Source organism: Lynx canadensis, chromosome C2, assembly GCF_007474595.2.
Source record: "Lynx canadensis isolate LIC74 chromosome C2, mLynCan4.pri.v2, whole genome shotgun sequence".
Classification (NCBI taxonomy): domain Eukaryota; kingdom Metazoa; phylum Chordata; class Mammalia; order Carnivora; family Felidae; genus Lynx; species Lynx canadensis.
The window spans coordinates 104,092,713-104,108,150 of NC_044311.2; the positions used below are offsets into that span (position 1 = coordinate 104,092,713).

Consider the following 15,438-nt stretch of genomic DNA (forward strand, 5'->3'; position numbering starts at 1 on the left):
GCTGGCTATATTTAATTATTTTATAGAATATGTAAAAGGGGAAAATTTTAGAATTCCTAATTTATTGTCAAAAATATAATAGTTCTCCCCCATATATTTGGTACTCCTTTGTCAGGCAGCATTAGGGTTATAAGTTTTTGTTAAAAATATAAATACTGACAACACCAAATGCTTATGAGGATGTAGAGCAGTAGGAACTCTCATACATTGCTAATGGGAATGCAAAATGGTACAGCCACCTTGGAGGACAGTTTGGCAGTTTCTTTAAAATCTGAACATGTTCTTCCCATATAATCTGGCAGTTGTGCTCCTTGATAATTATCCAAGTGGAGTTGGAAACTTACGTCCACACAGAAACTGGCACACAGATATTTATGGCAGCTTTACTGTTCTACAACAGGTGAGTGGATAAACTGGTACATCCATACATGGATATTATTCAACAATGAAAAGAAATGAGCTCTCAAGTTGCCATGAAAAGAGATGGGGGATACTTAAATACATATTATTAAGTGAAGTCAATCTGAAAAGGCTGCATACTTTATGATACCAATTATAAGACACTCTGAAAGAGCCACAATTGTGGATATAATAAAAAGATGAGTGATTGCCAGGGAAGGGGCTAGGGGTGGAGGAGAAATGCATAGGCCAGAGCACAGGATTTTTAGGGCAGTGAAGTTACTCTGTACGATATAATGATGGATAGGTGTCATTATACATTTCTATAAACTCAAGAACATACAACAAGAGTGAACCCCTACGGTAAACTAGGGACTTTGGATGATTAGGATGTGTCAACATAGGTTTATCCTTTGTAGAAAATATACCATTTTGATGAGTAATGTTGATAATGGGGAAGGTCACTCGTGTTTAGGGGTAGGGTATATATGGGAATTCTCTGTACCTTCCTTTCATTTTGTTGTAAACCTAAAACTATACTAAAAAAATAAAGTCTTAAAACATAAGGAGTGTTACTGTCTTATTTTATTTTTTGTATTGATTTCAGTACTTTTAGCTGAGGAGAATCTTTTAACATGTGCTGATTTTTAAAATTACATAGATTTTTAAAAATCTATGCTAAACAACCAGGAAGTTTGATAAGAGCCTGCAGTTAAGGTCAGAAGAATGAAACTGGACCACTTCCTCACACCATACACAAAAATAAATTCAAAATGGATGAAAGGCCTAAGTGTGAGCCAGGAAACCATCAAAATCCTAAAGGAGAAAACAGGCAACAACATCTTTGACCTTGGCTGTAGCATCTTCTTACTAGACACATCTTTGGAGGCAAGGGAAACAAAAGCAAACATGAACTATTGAGACTTCAAGATAAAAAGCTTCTGCACAGCAAAGGAAACAATCAACAAAACTCAGAGGCACTCTGTGGAATGGGAGAAGACATTTGCAAACAGCATAGCTGATAAAGGGTTAGTATCCAAAATTTACAAAGAACTTATCCAACTGAACACCCAAAAAACAAATTATCCAATTAAGAAATGGGCAGAAGACCTCAAAAGACATTTTTCCAAAGAAGACATCCAGATGGCTAACAGACACATGAAAAGATGCTCAATATTGCTCATCACCAGGGATATACAAATCAAAACCACAATGAAATAGCACCTGACACTTGTCAGAATGGCTAAAATTAGCACAGGAAACAACAGATGTTGGCAAGGATGCAGAGAAAGCGGAACCCTCTTACACTGTTGGTGGGAATGCAAACTGGTGCAGCCACTCTGGAAAACAGTATGGAGTTTCCTCAGAAAGTTAAAGATAGAACTACCCTACAGCCCAGCAATTGCCCTATTAGGTATTTAACCAAAGGATACAAAAATACAGATTCAAAGGGACACTTGCACCCCAGTGTTTATAGAAACACTATCAACAATCAACAAACTATGGAAAGAGCCCAAATGTCCATTGACCAATGAATGGATAAAGAAGACGTGGGATACACACAGACACACACACACTGGAATATTACTCAGCCATCAAAAGGAATGAAATCTTGCCATTTACAAGAATGTGGATGGAGCTAGAGTGTATTACACTAAGTGAAAGTCATCAGAGAAAGACAAATACCATATGATTTTACTTGTATGTGGGATTTAAAAAACAAAACAGCACGTGGGAAGGGAAAAAAAGAGGGAAACAAGCTATAAGAGACTCTTTACTGTAGAGAACAAACTGAGGATTGATGGAGGGAGCTGGGCAGGGGGATGGGCTGTAAATGGGCAAGGGGGCATTAAGGAGGGTACTTGTGGTGAGCATTAGGTGTTGTAAGTGAAGAATAACTAAATTCTACTTTTGAAACCAATATTACACTATTGGCTAACTAGAATTGAAATAAAAATTTGAAACAAAATTGTCAGAATATTAAAAGAAAAAGTCTATTAGATTTGAATTACAAAAAAAGGCACATTGTATCATTTTTATCTTAATGCTAAGTGGGAAATTACTTGAATTTATTTTCTTTGATACATTTAAAGTTTTTATAGGTTTGATAAATAAGAGTAATTATACTTAATAAAGGGCCAGAAAAAATTACCAATAAAAGATCCTTGAGATTATTGGGTTCTCTGACATCTATATCAGATTCCTGACTTTTTAGCTACACTGAAAACTTTGACAGCTGACTTAGCAACAAGGTGCTTTCTCCATACTTGCTGTAGGACCTGCATAGGCACCATCGTGAGCAAGAAAATGAGTCAAAAGAATTTGTTTTTATAGGTTCACTAAAGGTATATAGAGATGCTTCATTGCCTGTGGTTACATAAGTAGACTCCACTGATATTTTTGATAGAAATGGCTACTTAATTTAAGGAAGAAGATAGTATCCTTGAAAATAAGTAGTAGTTGAACTAATTAACAGGAACAACAGCTATCTGGAACATGTAGTGCATTTATATGCAAAGGTTTGAAAAGTGGTGGTTTATTTTTGTGACTATTGTTGGCATTATTTTTCTCCTAAAGCTCTTCTGAGTCTGAAAAGGTAGAATTTTATATGAGGTTCACACTCTTATTTTTGTTAAGAATGATATGTCTGCCTCTTTGCATGAATTTGTACTGTACTCCGAGGTGAATTCTTGCTACGTGATCTTAGTAACTCTTTTATGTGTTGAATTAAACCAGAGTCTCATAAATGTTTGATTGATTGTGAGGTACGTTTGAAACACAACTTCTATTTTATAACCCTTTTGCAGAACTTTCAGGCTCTATTTAGATAACAGTATGCATGGGATTAAATCAGAAATCTGACATATGTCTAGAGAAAGTTTTCTTTTTTTAAACCATATTTGTGCCTTTTGTGACCTATACATGGAATTTCATCCTAAACAGTGTTTGAGCCTAGAAAATAGGGAAGATGTGAACACTGGTGCCCTGTAATAAGTCAGGAACATGATTGAATCATAGTCACGTAAGTTTCAAGGCTGGATGAGTCAAATGAAATCTTGGGTAACTTGCCATATTGATTCTCTTTTCTGATGAACGTGGATTTGATTACTCAGCTTCAGGACTGGTTATTGCTTAGCCTTCCATCTCCCCCTGAAGAGAATAAAGTTGAGGTTACAATCTAAAGTATGATAACAACCTAAAATAGGTAGGGAGTTAAAAAATCTTCAGGTGCCTGCATTGTATCTTAACATCTTAACCATAGATTATAATGGAATCCTAGGTTATAATACCTTATACATAGATTTTGTTATGGTCATTTAAGGGTTTATTTGTTGTTTTTAAAATTATATTTAATTATAAATAAACATATTTATAATTAATAATGTATAAATATATATATTTATAGTTTGTCATTTTAGTTGAAGCAGATTAAATGCTAAATATAACATTTAAAAAATCTTCACCTCAGTTCAGTCACCCATTGATTAATGGCATGGAAAATATTGTGTGTATGAAACACAGCAGAATTTCTGTCATACACTCTGCTACTCAGCCTCCTTTTAGGTTACTTTAACAACTTTCTTGGTGAAAAATTAATATTAGCCAAAACAGAACCCAAAAGGTGAATGTATAGCAAAAGAAATACAGTTAACTCTTGAACAACATGGGTTTGAACTCTGTGGGTCCATTTATATGTGGATTTTTTATGGTCCAATGCTATATATACATATATATTCCCTTCCTTATGATTTTCTTAATATTTCCTTTTCTGTAGCTTACTTTCTTATAATTCAGGACATGATACACCTAACATACAAAATATGTATTAATCGCCTGTTTATGTTATTAGTGAGGCTTCTAGTCAACAATAGGCTATTAGTGGTGAAGTTTTGGGGGAGTCAAAAGTTTTATACTTGGATTTTGGACTGCAGATGGTGAGGGAGGTCAGTGCTCCCAACACCTGTGTTGTTTCAGGGGGCAACTCTAATATTTTTAGGCTTATCCATTATATTCTTTCAAGGAAGGTATTAGATACTTGACAATAAAGCTAGCACCAAAAACAGGAACACATATGATGAGTGCTATTGAGTATTCGTAGTTTATTTTTATACAATTATTTTAATTGAACAATGTAAACATGTTTTACCCTCAGGATACCAAAAGGGTCTGATGTGTCTAGTGTTTATTCTACTTTTTCAAAACAATCTAGAATTCCAAATGCTTTCCTAATTTTATATTTTACTAAGTAGCCAGTTATTTCTCATCAGTGTATGTATATCAATTGTAAACCTGAGGCAGTTTTGTTCCTCAGGGGACATTTGACAATGTCTGGAGACATTTCTGATTGACACAACTGGGGGGCCATTCATGGCATAGAGTGTGTAGAAGCCAGGGATACTAAACATTGTATAATACACGGAACAGAGTTATCTGGCCCAAAATGTTAATGATGCCTTAATTTAGAAAGCCTGATGTATATACCTTCATTCTTTAAATACAGGGGAATAAAGCATCACCTTTAAATTTAGTACCCATATTTATACTGCCATGACAATAATTTAGATAATGACTTATGAAAAAGATTTGAGGTAGCTTCACATGATAGGAGGGAGTTGTTCCTCAAAGATTATTCAGTTACAGTAAGTTACAGTTTATCTCTGCATTTCATATGTTACAGAAATGGCTTTACTTTTTGTGATTGGGTTCATGTAATTCTTTGTGTTGTTTTTTTTTTAAGCGCTTAAATATAAATCCAGTCTCATGAAGGAGAAAACCATTCTTTTATTTGTTGGTGGACTAGTGCTCACTATAGCTGTCATTGTCGGAGCCATTCTTTTTGTCCCAGGTAAGATACACAGTTATATGAGTGAGGCAGGATTGATGGAAATGAGGACCCGGGGGCAGTGGGGTGGGGGGGGCTCATAGGGCTGTTGTAACACACATTACCACAAAGGGGGTGTCTTAAAAGTGTAGAAATTTTCTCACAGTTCTGGAGGCCATAAAGCTGAACTAAAGATGTCCTCAACACCATAATCCCTCCTGAGGCTCTTGGGGAGAAACCATTCTTTGCCTCTTCTGGCTTCTGATGTTTGCTGGCACTCTGTAGCTCCTTGGCTTATGGCACCATAATTTCCATTGCTGCCGCAGTAGTGTCTTTGTCAAATCTCTCTCTGCCTGTCTTACAGAGACACTTGTCATTACATTTAGGGCCCACCTGGATAATCCAGGATAAACTCCTCCTTTCAGGATCCTTAACTGAATCATCCTTTGCTATATAATGTAATATTCTTTTGCCATAGAAGTTAATATTCACAGGCTCCAGGGATTTGGAGGTGGATGTATCTTTAGGGCCATCATTCACCCCACTGCAGAGGCAGACTTCATTTGCCAAGACCTGGAAGTGGGGATGGGTGTAGGAAACAATTCTACCTGAAACCACTTGTTTTTGGAAGATGGGAGTGGAAGGGGGAAGAAAGGGAGTGCAGCACATGGAAAGATGGCAGATATGAGCTGGGACCCACAGTGCAGACTGGAGAGATCTGTCATTGCTTTGGAGCTAGATACAGTACAGTGTACTGTTTAGGAACATAAATTTGGCAGCTCTGTTTGCCTCTGGAGTTAGGACACCGGGAGGACGAGAAGAGTTGAGAAGATAACTTGAAAGAACAACTGTTTTGACTTTGGGACAGATTGAACACAGCAAGTAAAGGGAATAGTAAGAGGGACTCCCAAGTTTCTCACTGGAATTCTGTGGGTAGTTGAGGCAAAGCCAAGTCAAGGTTTCCACATGTTGAGACTTAGATGTTGACATTTAGTAGATGTTTTAAGTTTGGTCTTAATAAAAAAATAGTTGTGGGGTGCCTGGGTGGCTTAGTCAGTTGAGTGTCTGACTTCAGCTCAGGTCATGATCTCACGTTTTGTGAGTTCAAGCCCCACGTTGGGCTCTGTGCTGACAGCTCAGAGCCTGGAGCCTGCTTTGGATTCTGTGTCTCTCTCTCTCTCTCTGCCCCTCCCCTGCTCACGCTCTGTCTCTATCTCAAAAATAAATAAAACATTAAAAAATAAAATTAAAAAATAGTTGTTTTGTGTGAAGTTTTGGGAGAAATATATTTTTGAACCTTTTGCAGTTTGTAAGAGTAGTATTGAGATTAATACACTTAGTAACTTTGAGTACTTTAACTTCCTGTAAAGTAGGAAGTACACAGGATAATATTTTTAATGTTATTTTTATTAACAGGTGAATATTCAACAAAGAATTCTTGTGGACTTGGTTTAATTGTGGTTCCTACAGTGATTTTAATATTACTTCAGTACTGTGTGTTTATGATAGGTAAGTATATGTTATAGCATGATTTTGTCTACCTTTTTCTTTTTGAAAACATTTTTGGTTAAAATATTTCTTGTATGATTTTCTTTTTTTCACAACTTAATAAAAGTCGGCTTATGTTCTTAGTAACACTTTCCCTGTGTGGATTAATTTTAAGGTTAGCTTAGGTTTTCAGGGCATTCTATTATTTAATAAAAAGTAATTTTCATATATATTTGATGCTAGCCAGTGGATTTTTAAAATTATGTTATATAATTTCTTAATGATTATCTTCATATTTTTATATCAGTTTTTTCAAGTTATAAGCAGACATTAAACATGCCCTTTCTCTTCTTTTGCTAAGCCTGTCTTAAAAAATAGTTCTACAAATTAGGGTTATCGATTATAAATAGAAATATATCTTTTTTAGTTATTGCCAAATCTCAACATTGTAGTTTTAAAAGATGATGCAAGTATCCAAATTGTAATTGGTATAATCTTCACTGCATTTTTGGAGTCAATCACTAACATATTTTTGTTATTATTACAGTCTGTTTTTTCCTATTTGCACATTTAACTCCGTCTTTGAGCTTATCTCTGGCTTGGTGTACATTGGAAAGTTATTAATTTGTTATAAAATCACGGATCTAGGCACACGAGACAGAGGTTATGATGTTTACAGCAGCATGTTTTGCATAATGGTTCTCTTTGCTAGAGTAATTTTATGTGCATGTGGTGAAGTCACGCATAATAGCCATTCATACTGTAAAATGCACAAATGTGGTAAAAGCAGCATTGTTCTAAGGTTTGGGGTAAAAAGCACCAGTCCAGCTCAGCTCACTGTGAAAATAAAAGACTGCTGAACGTGTGACTCTGGAACAGACTACTTGTGTGAAAAGGCAAAGTTTAAATCGTTGGGAAAGAATCGAGCATCTCATAAGGAAATCCAGAGTCAGTGTATGGTCACTGGATGTTATTTTTGATTGCACAAAATACAAGTCGGTATGATTGCTTCTTAAATGCTCTCAACCCACTTTTTCTTTCTTCAGGTGTTTGGATGTCTTCCTTCACCATCGCCATATTGATCCTTCAGGTACTGGGCTATGTGCTCTCTGTGGTTGGACTAAGCCTCTGTGTCTCAGGTAAGGGTTACGTTCTTCTCTCATCCCAGTTTTTCTTACTACAGATTTCTCTTGGACAGAGCTCTTCTTCCTCCTCTCCTTCTTCTTTATCCATTCATCCATTCCCCTATTGAAGGACATCCTGCTGCTTTCAGTTTTTGATGATTAAGAATAAAGCTACTATAAACATCCATGTGCGTGTTTTTGTGTGGACATAAGTTTTCAACTCCATTTAAGTAAATACCAAGGAGTGTGATTGCTGGGTTGTTATGTTAAGAACATATTTAGCTTGTAACGAATTGCCAGTCTATCTTACAAAGTGGCTGTGCCATTTTGCATTCCCACCAGCAATGAATGAGAGTTCCTGTTGCTCCACATCCTTGCCAGCATTTGGTGTTGTGGGCTTTGTGAGCTTTCTTTTTTTAACTCTCATTTTTTCCCCACTGAGAATAGTGCTTTCCATATTGCCATGAGAATATTGGCTGTATATGGCTTGTGGGCTGATTATTCTAGCAGCCAAACTGCTGTGCCTATATTTGTGGGAGAATTTTTTAAATAACCAGCCTCTAATTGGTTGGAACTTAAGGCTTTACACACTATTTTCTATTAGTCTTGATGTGATAAGGCACATGTTATGCAAACAAAATCTTTTGTCTTTTAATAATTTGGAGGCATTTCACTGAGTTAATAATGATGAATATATGTAGGTAGTTTTTGTTTCTTAATAATTAGAAAAAGACTTACTCTCCTTAAAACTTGATTTATTGTTGTTTGTTCTTTTAAAAAGATAACTTATTTCATGTAGATTTTTAATGTAAAATCTCACTTGTTTTTACAGAGTGCACCCCAGTGAACGGCCCTCTTCTGATTTCAGGTTTGGGTATTATAGCTCTAGCAGAATTACTTGGATTAGTTTATATGAAACTTTTTGGTAAGTCAATCTTATTTTTTGTTAGCCTGTGCCGAGAATTTCAGTTATATAATTGAAATATAACGAATGTAATGCTTTGATTGGCTCTTACGGTTTGACTAAAGAAATTTATCAGTATTCCCAAAAACGAGAATATATCATGAATGCAGCTGTATTTCTTAAATAATAAAATTGGAATGATTTGGGGGTAATGAAAGAGGGTAGAAGTAATATGAATTAATGACAATTTTAGATTATAAACTATTTTTTAAAAAATGGCTTTATGTTTTAGAATGTATAAACTATACTAGCTAAAAGGAGAAAATATTGAGGATTCGTTTTATATTTTTTTATTTTTTATTTTTTTATTTTTATTTTTTTTTTAACGTTTACCCACTTTTTTAGAGACAAGAGACAGAGTGTGAGCAGGACAGGGGCAGAGGGAGGGGGAGACACAGAATCTGAAACAGGCTCCAGGCTCTAAGCTGTCAGCACAGAGCCTGAAGTGGGGCAAAGATTCATTCTAATAGAAAAAGGTTTTTAATTGTCCCATTGTTTCTATGAGAGACCTAGTTGTTACTTGCTCTTCTTGCAGATTGTTTATAGACCTTGGCTCCCCTAAGTAGACAGGTTGAAATTCAAAATCTGTCACTTTTGTTAAAAGAACAGTGTCTTTTGACTTTACTTGACTTTAAAATATTTTTACTTAAGAGACTCTTAAATATAGGGAACAAACTGAAGGTTGCTGGAGGGAAGGGGAATAGGGGAGATGAGCTGAATGGGTGATGGGTACCAAGAAGGGCACTGTTGGGATGAGCACTGGGTGTTATATGTAAGTGATGAATCATTAAATTCTATGCCTGAAACCATTAACACACTATATGTCAACTAACTTGGATTTCAATAAAATTAAAAATACAATACAATAAAATAAAATAAAACCTCCCAAAACAACAACAACAGCAACGAAACGAATATAATAAAAACATGGAGCTTTAAAATTTAGGCTTTTGCTACCTTTTAATTAATTAATTAATTAATTAATTTTTAAAATCCAGTATAATTAACATACAGTGTTATGTTAGTTTCAGGTACACAATATTAATGACTCAATAGTTCTATACATTATTCAGTGCTCATGATGAGGAGTGTGCTTTTTACTTCCCTTTGCCTATTTCCCCCATCCTCCACCCACATCCCCTCTGGTAACCACCAGTTCTGTATAATTAAGAATCTTATTTTTGTTATCTCTTTTTTCCTTTGTTTTTGTTTCTTAAATTCCACATATCAGTGAAATCATATGGTGTTTGTCTTTCTCTCACTGACTTATTTCACTTAGCATTATACACTCTGGATCCTTCCATGTTGTTTTTACTACCTTTAAAATAAATGGTTAGTAAGTTGGAATTAGCTAATTTTTTTGAATTTCATATTTAATCTGCCAATTTTCAAATAACAGATGTCTATATAAATTCTTATTTTTTATACATAGAGGCAGATGCTTTTAGGTAGTATGTTGTCTGATTTAAGCTAAAAATGTTCCCTACAATTGGTTTACATTAGTATCCCTTTAAAAAAGTTGTTTTTTGGGGCACCTGGGTGGCGCAGTTGGTTAAGCGTCCGACTTCAGCCAGGTCACGATCTCGTGGTCCGTGAGTTCAAGCCCCGCGTCAGGCTCTGGGCTGATGGCTCGGAGCCTGGAGCCTGTTTCCGATTCTGTGTCTCCCTCTCTCTCTGCCCCTCCCCTGTTCATGCTCTGTCTCTCTCTGTCCCAAAAATAAATAAACGTTGAAAAAAAAAAATTAAAAAAAAAAAGTTGTTTTTTTTATTTAAGCAGTAAACCAGACTCTTAAAAATTTTGTCAAAATAATCAAAAGTTGCCAAATAATAGAGTAAAAAAAAAATCAGTGTTCTGCTTTAGGTGAACTTTACTGTGTTTCAAAAATTATATGAACCTTGAATTGTTAGTCAAATAATTTTCCATATGGCTTACATAATATTGTCAAAGAAACTTTACCTTTGTTTCTTAACCTCAGCTTTTGCTGACTGATCATTGAGTTCAGTTTTGTTACATATTCTTTTGTCCCTATCTAGTTAATGCTTGTTAGATAAACAAAATACTTAACTAAAATCTCCCTATCTTTGGTTTATGTGTTCTCATAAATCAGAGTTGTTTCCTCAATGAAATTTTCTTAGTTCATGACTCACAGGTCCATAAAATACAATGAAGACCTCTCAGCCCAATGGTAGTAGCTATCATGAGCATCACATTATGAATGTTGATACATATTCTATTTTTGTTGAGTATTCCAGTCCCCATTTGTGTAGTTCTTGAAGTTGATACTGCTAGTTACATTGCTCTGTGTGAATGTTTGAGAATACAATGTTCTCCTCAATATTCCTACAACATGATGTAGTATTAGGTGTCTTTGATGGCTCTTTGTTCTGTTTATTCCTCATTGTCTGGATCATCCTCCCTTTTTTTAAATGTTTGCTTATTAGTTTTGAGAGAGAGCACGCACGCACATGGGGAAGGGACAGAGAGAGTGGGACACAGAATCTGAAGCAAGCTTCAGGCTCTGAGCTGTCAGCACAGAGCTGGACATGGGGCTTGAACTCAAGGACTGTGAGATCATGACCTCATCTGAAGTCAGACACTTAACCGACTGAGCCACCAGGCACCCCTGGATCATCCTCCCTTTTATTGCCTTGCTCCCCATGCCTTCCATGTCTAACAAATAATGATGTTCAGTAGAATTGCCAACAGGTCTGGAATGCCGACTCGGGTGGAAATAGGCATTGTCTAGCTACCACCTCCTGGGTCCTGTCTCTCCCTTCTCCATAGCTTATCTCCCAAAGAAGCTTGGGAAACCAGTGTAGTAACACACATACTGTTCTCATGTGAAAAATCGAAGTGAAAGTAAAATCCTAAAAGAGTTCCCCCAATTTTTTCTTTATCATAGTTTAGCATATAAATATTTACATGTTAAGAATTTAGTCCAATTTTATTGACATTTTGAGAATATTCTAAATTAACTTTCCAAATCAACTTGTCTAATGCCAGAATTCAGAGGCACACCTTCGGTCAGTTGAAGGGCAAGAAGAGAAAAGGTACAGAAAAGTTGCTCTTTAGATAATGTGGTAGAATAGGAAAATTAGTGTGTTTTTCTTATATAATCTGAGTGTGTAAATATCAGTATATGTAACATTAAGGTTGCAAATTTTAGCATTTTTATCAGGGGGCAAGTAATTGTGTTTCCAAAATAAATTTTACTCATTGTGCTCTATTTTGGAAAAGCTTAATGAATGTGTCTTAAATGCAATAAAATTCTCAGATTTTGTTGTTGTTAAAATCCAAGCTATCTTTTTTAAGAGTAAGTTAATGGCCCTATGAGAATTTTAACTTTGTTATTTTTATTATTTCCAAGTTTAAATTTGTAGCCTTAATTGTTACTTTAGAAGTAAGATTTTAACTTTCACTTTTTATGGTCTTTTGAAACTGTTGGATTTTTTTTTTTATTACTGGAAGTATTTAAGTTTTACAAAATGAAATTGGGGTTGGAAACAAGAATAATGTGAATCACATAGAAAATTAAATACTGCTAACTAAACTCACTAGAATTAGGCTTGTTGATTATATGGGGCATTTATATCCATTATTTATAAGAGTCCATACTTGTTCATTTTGTTTTCCTTTTTTTTTTAAGCCATTACCAGTTCAGTATAAAGACATATAATTATGTTTTGTTATAAATCAACCTACTAGTAATCAAAAACCAGATTTATCACAACATATCACTTGTTTTAGAATGACATGGAATGAATATATATAAGTGATATTTTATAGTTCACTGTTAGGATGTTAGGAAGAGGTAGGTCTGCTATCAGTAGGAAAAATATTTCTGAGAATTCAAAATGTAGAAATATATTTGTGTCATGTCATCAGATGTTTCAGGGAGAGAAGAACAAATCAGGAAGAAACCTTGCAAGGGGGTTCATATGGAATCCTTAAAGCTTGTGGCTTAAAAATAAATAAATATATGTATTTAAACTACATATATATGTGACTACATACACACACACACACATATACACATATGTATGTATGTGTGTAGTGCCTTAGGCATGGTAAGAACAGATAAACCACAGCCATTTTGTCACCTCGGTCATATGTGTGTGGGAGAGAATTAACTCAAGTGAAAACTCAAATTAGCTTTTGCACTTCTGGGTTTTATACTACTACTAGGGAGAGCACAGCTGACTGGTATCCCAGCTCTTATTTTCCAGAATGGTCTAGCCAAAATGTGATGTTCCCTGGACCTGAGAATTGGAACTCAGAAACTATTCTTTACACATTATTAGGATAGAAAAGGAGTTACTTGGAAGTTCTTAATGTTAATCCTGATAAATAAATTTATGATTTCAAAAATATAGCTCTAAAATCTTACCTCTGATCCTTCACGCTACCAGTCAGAAATTTGCACAGCTGTTCAGTTTTCTTTTCTTGGATAGAACATAGAGTCATGGTTTAGTTGAAGTGATTTGTATATATACGTAACTACTGTGATGATCCCTAATGAAGTTCTATAATTCTGCTTGGCTTCTTTTGAGAGGCTGCTAAATGTGATTCACCCATATTCCCAACCCATTTCACTCCATACTACTTTAGAAAGTGGTTTCTTTGTTTGGCTGCAAGGACCACACCGCTGCCCCCGTGCCTCCTGTAAGGGAGATTTACTTTAAAGCCACACGTGACACTAGCAGAGATGGGGATCTCTTGAGAACTGAGATATAACCAGACCTCACAGGGGCTGAGACAGTAAGCCATTTAGGAATTAGAAAGTTCTGATACATCTCTACAAACTGAATCATCGTGTTGCCCTCTGAGTAACAAGAGTTAGTCAGTGCCCATCTGCAGATTATACTGTGAGTTCCTTTCTGGTTCTTTCCCTAAGAGCTCATCCTCTCCTTTATGGCCTCATCTTATATTTTGTTCTTGTCTTCTCCTTGGTAGTTTCTCTTATGTTTGTCTCTAATCTTTGAGCTTCTCTCCCAGCTTGCTTTCTGTCTCCTTGTCACCTTCCTTTCCATCACCAACTTTCTGGTCTACTTTCTCTTTCTCCTCTTCAGGTCCCAGTGGGAGAGAAAAACTTTTCAGGCTAGTTAGTCCCCATGGTCTCTGTTTGAGAGAGCCTGTTGGCTTCTGGCTGGTTTCTACATTGGCTGTCCTTGCGTGGGGTCTCACTCCCATTGCCCATCAGCTTTGGAAGCTTGGTAGGGGTGAATGTGGAGGAGGAATGGTAGTAAGTAAAGAGCACAGAACACTAGAGCGGTTCTGGGGCCCTGCATCAGTAGCTCACAAGCAAATTCAGCCTTCCATCCAATCCACAGGATAATGTAATTGACTATCCCATAGCATTACCCTCCCACCAGCCTGTTCACAGGATGTTGCTGGTTCATGCTTTCATACATATAGGACTCTGATTTAGGACTGGCTTCCGCTGCGCTGGGTCCTTCTCACTTGGCTTTTGTAACGAAGTTCTCTCTTTCTCCCTATGCAACTGAAGTAAATGTTTTTCCCCCTTTCTCTTTCTCCATGCCCTGTATTCCTTCATTAACCAGTCCACTCAGAAACAGTGCAAAGGGTAACTTGGAAAACTGAGAAAGAGTACATGGAGAAGAGGTTGATTGTGGCTAAAACTAACTGCTGGGAGAATTCATTGAACTCCGAGGGATCTGAATATTTTTTTTCAGTTTGTTAGCTGTTTGGAGCATTGAAAACTGGAAAGATGGAAGCAGAAGAGAAGACTGGGTCACAAGGAATGAGAACAGGGAGCTAATAAGGGCAGGCAGTGGAGTAGAGGTGAAGATTGGTCATTGCCACCTTCTGTCCACATTCTGGCTGGGTTGAGTGGGGAGGGGTATAGAGTCCACAGTGGGGATGAATAGATGATAGACAGCATTTTTCACCAAGAAGTTTAACAAATGGCTGATTTAGGAGAAATATAGCCTGTACAAATGAGAGAATGTATTGGTTTATTATTTGATGTAGGTGGGTCATTTGATCATTATATTCTATCAATGCATAAAATCATTTGAAATTAACCATTAATAGTCATTGAGATTAAACATTATATTGCCTTGACGTATTAAATTTATTTTCTCAATTTTTAATTATATCAGCTTCCAATCAGAAGACTATACAACCTCCTAGGGTAAGTTAAACTTTCTTAAATGAATTTGGAATGATCAGTTGATGGTTTTGACTGAGAAATGATAATTGAGATAGATACTAAAGCCTTTTGCTCTCTGTTCAGTGTATACCATCAGATTAAGAGAACACTGAAGTAATTTCATGACTTTTGCATGAGTAGATCCAACTTACTTTAAAATATATCTGGTCGTTTTAGTTGCAGTAGGACAGAATCAGTGATTCCTTAACATTGTGCTAATAATTTCTCAAGTGACTTCTCACTTTCTCAGAACTGGAAAGTTTCTGTGTAAGAATAATGGTTATTATCTCTGCTGAAGGAAGCTGATTCCAGTATATTGCCTCACCTATTGGCTCCATTTGATGTAGGTATACAAAATGTTACTTCAGGCTTTTAAAATGAGAGCGAGAGATTTGTATGAAATTGATTTCATTAAAAATAATCTATGCAATAAATGTACATATTGCTGAAATATATCTGTTCTGAATT

At 35.9% G+C, this 15,438-nt stretch overlaps 1 protein-coding gene across 3 annotated transcripts in view; it reads left to right on the top strand.

Annotated features, from left to right (window-relative positions):
- The window catches only part of CD47 (CD47 molecule), a 46,191-nt gene that overhangs the window by 27,049 nt on the left and 3,704 nt on the right, over window positions 1-15,438 (top strand). For all 3 annotated transcript variants that reach the window (XM_032594760.1, XM_030328975.1, XM_036064297.1), the window contains exons 4-8: window positions 5,138-5,245; window positions 6,638-6,730; window positions 7,756-7,848; window positions 8,666-8,758; window positions 14,921-14,952. In XM_032594760.1, coding sequence (XP_032450651.1) covers window positions 5,138-5,245; window positions 6,638-6,730; window positions 7,756-7,848; window positions 8,666-8,758; window positions 14,921-14,952 — 419 coding nt within the window. The remainder of the gene's footprint in view (window positions 1-5,137; window positions 5,246-6,637; window positions 6,731-7,755; window positions 7,849-8,665; window positions 8,759-14,920; window positions 14,953-15,438) is intronic.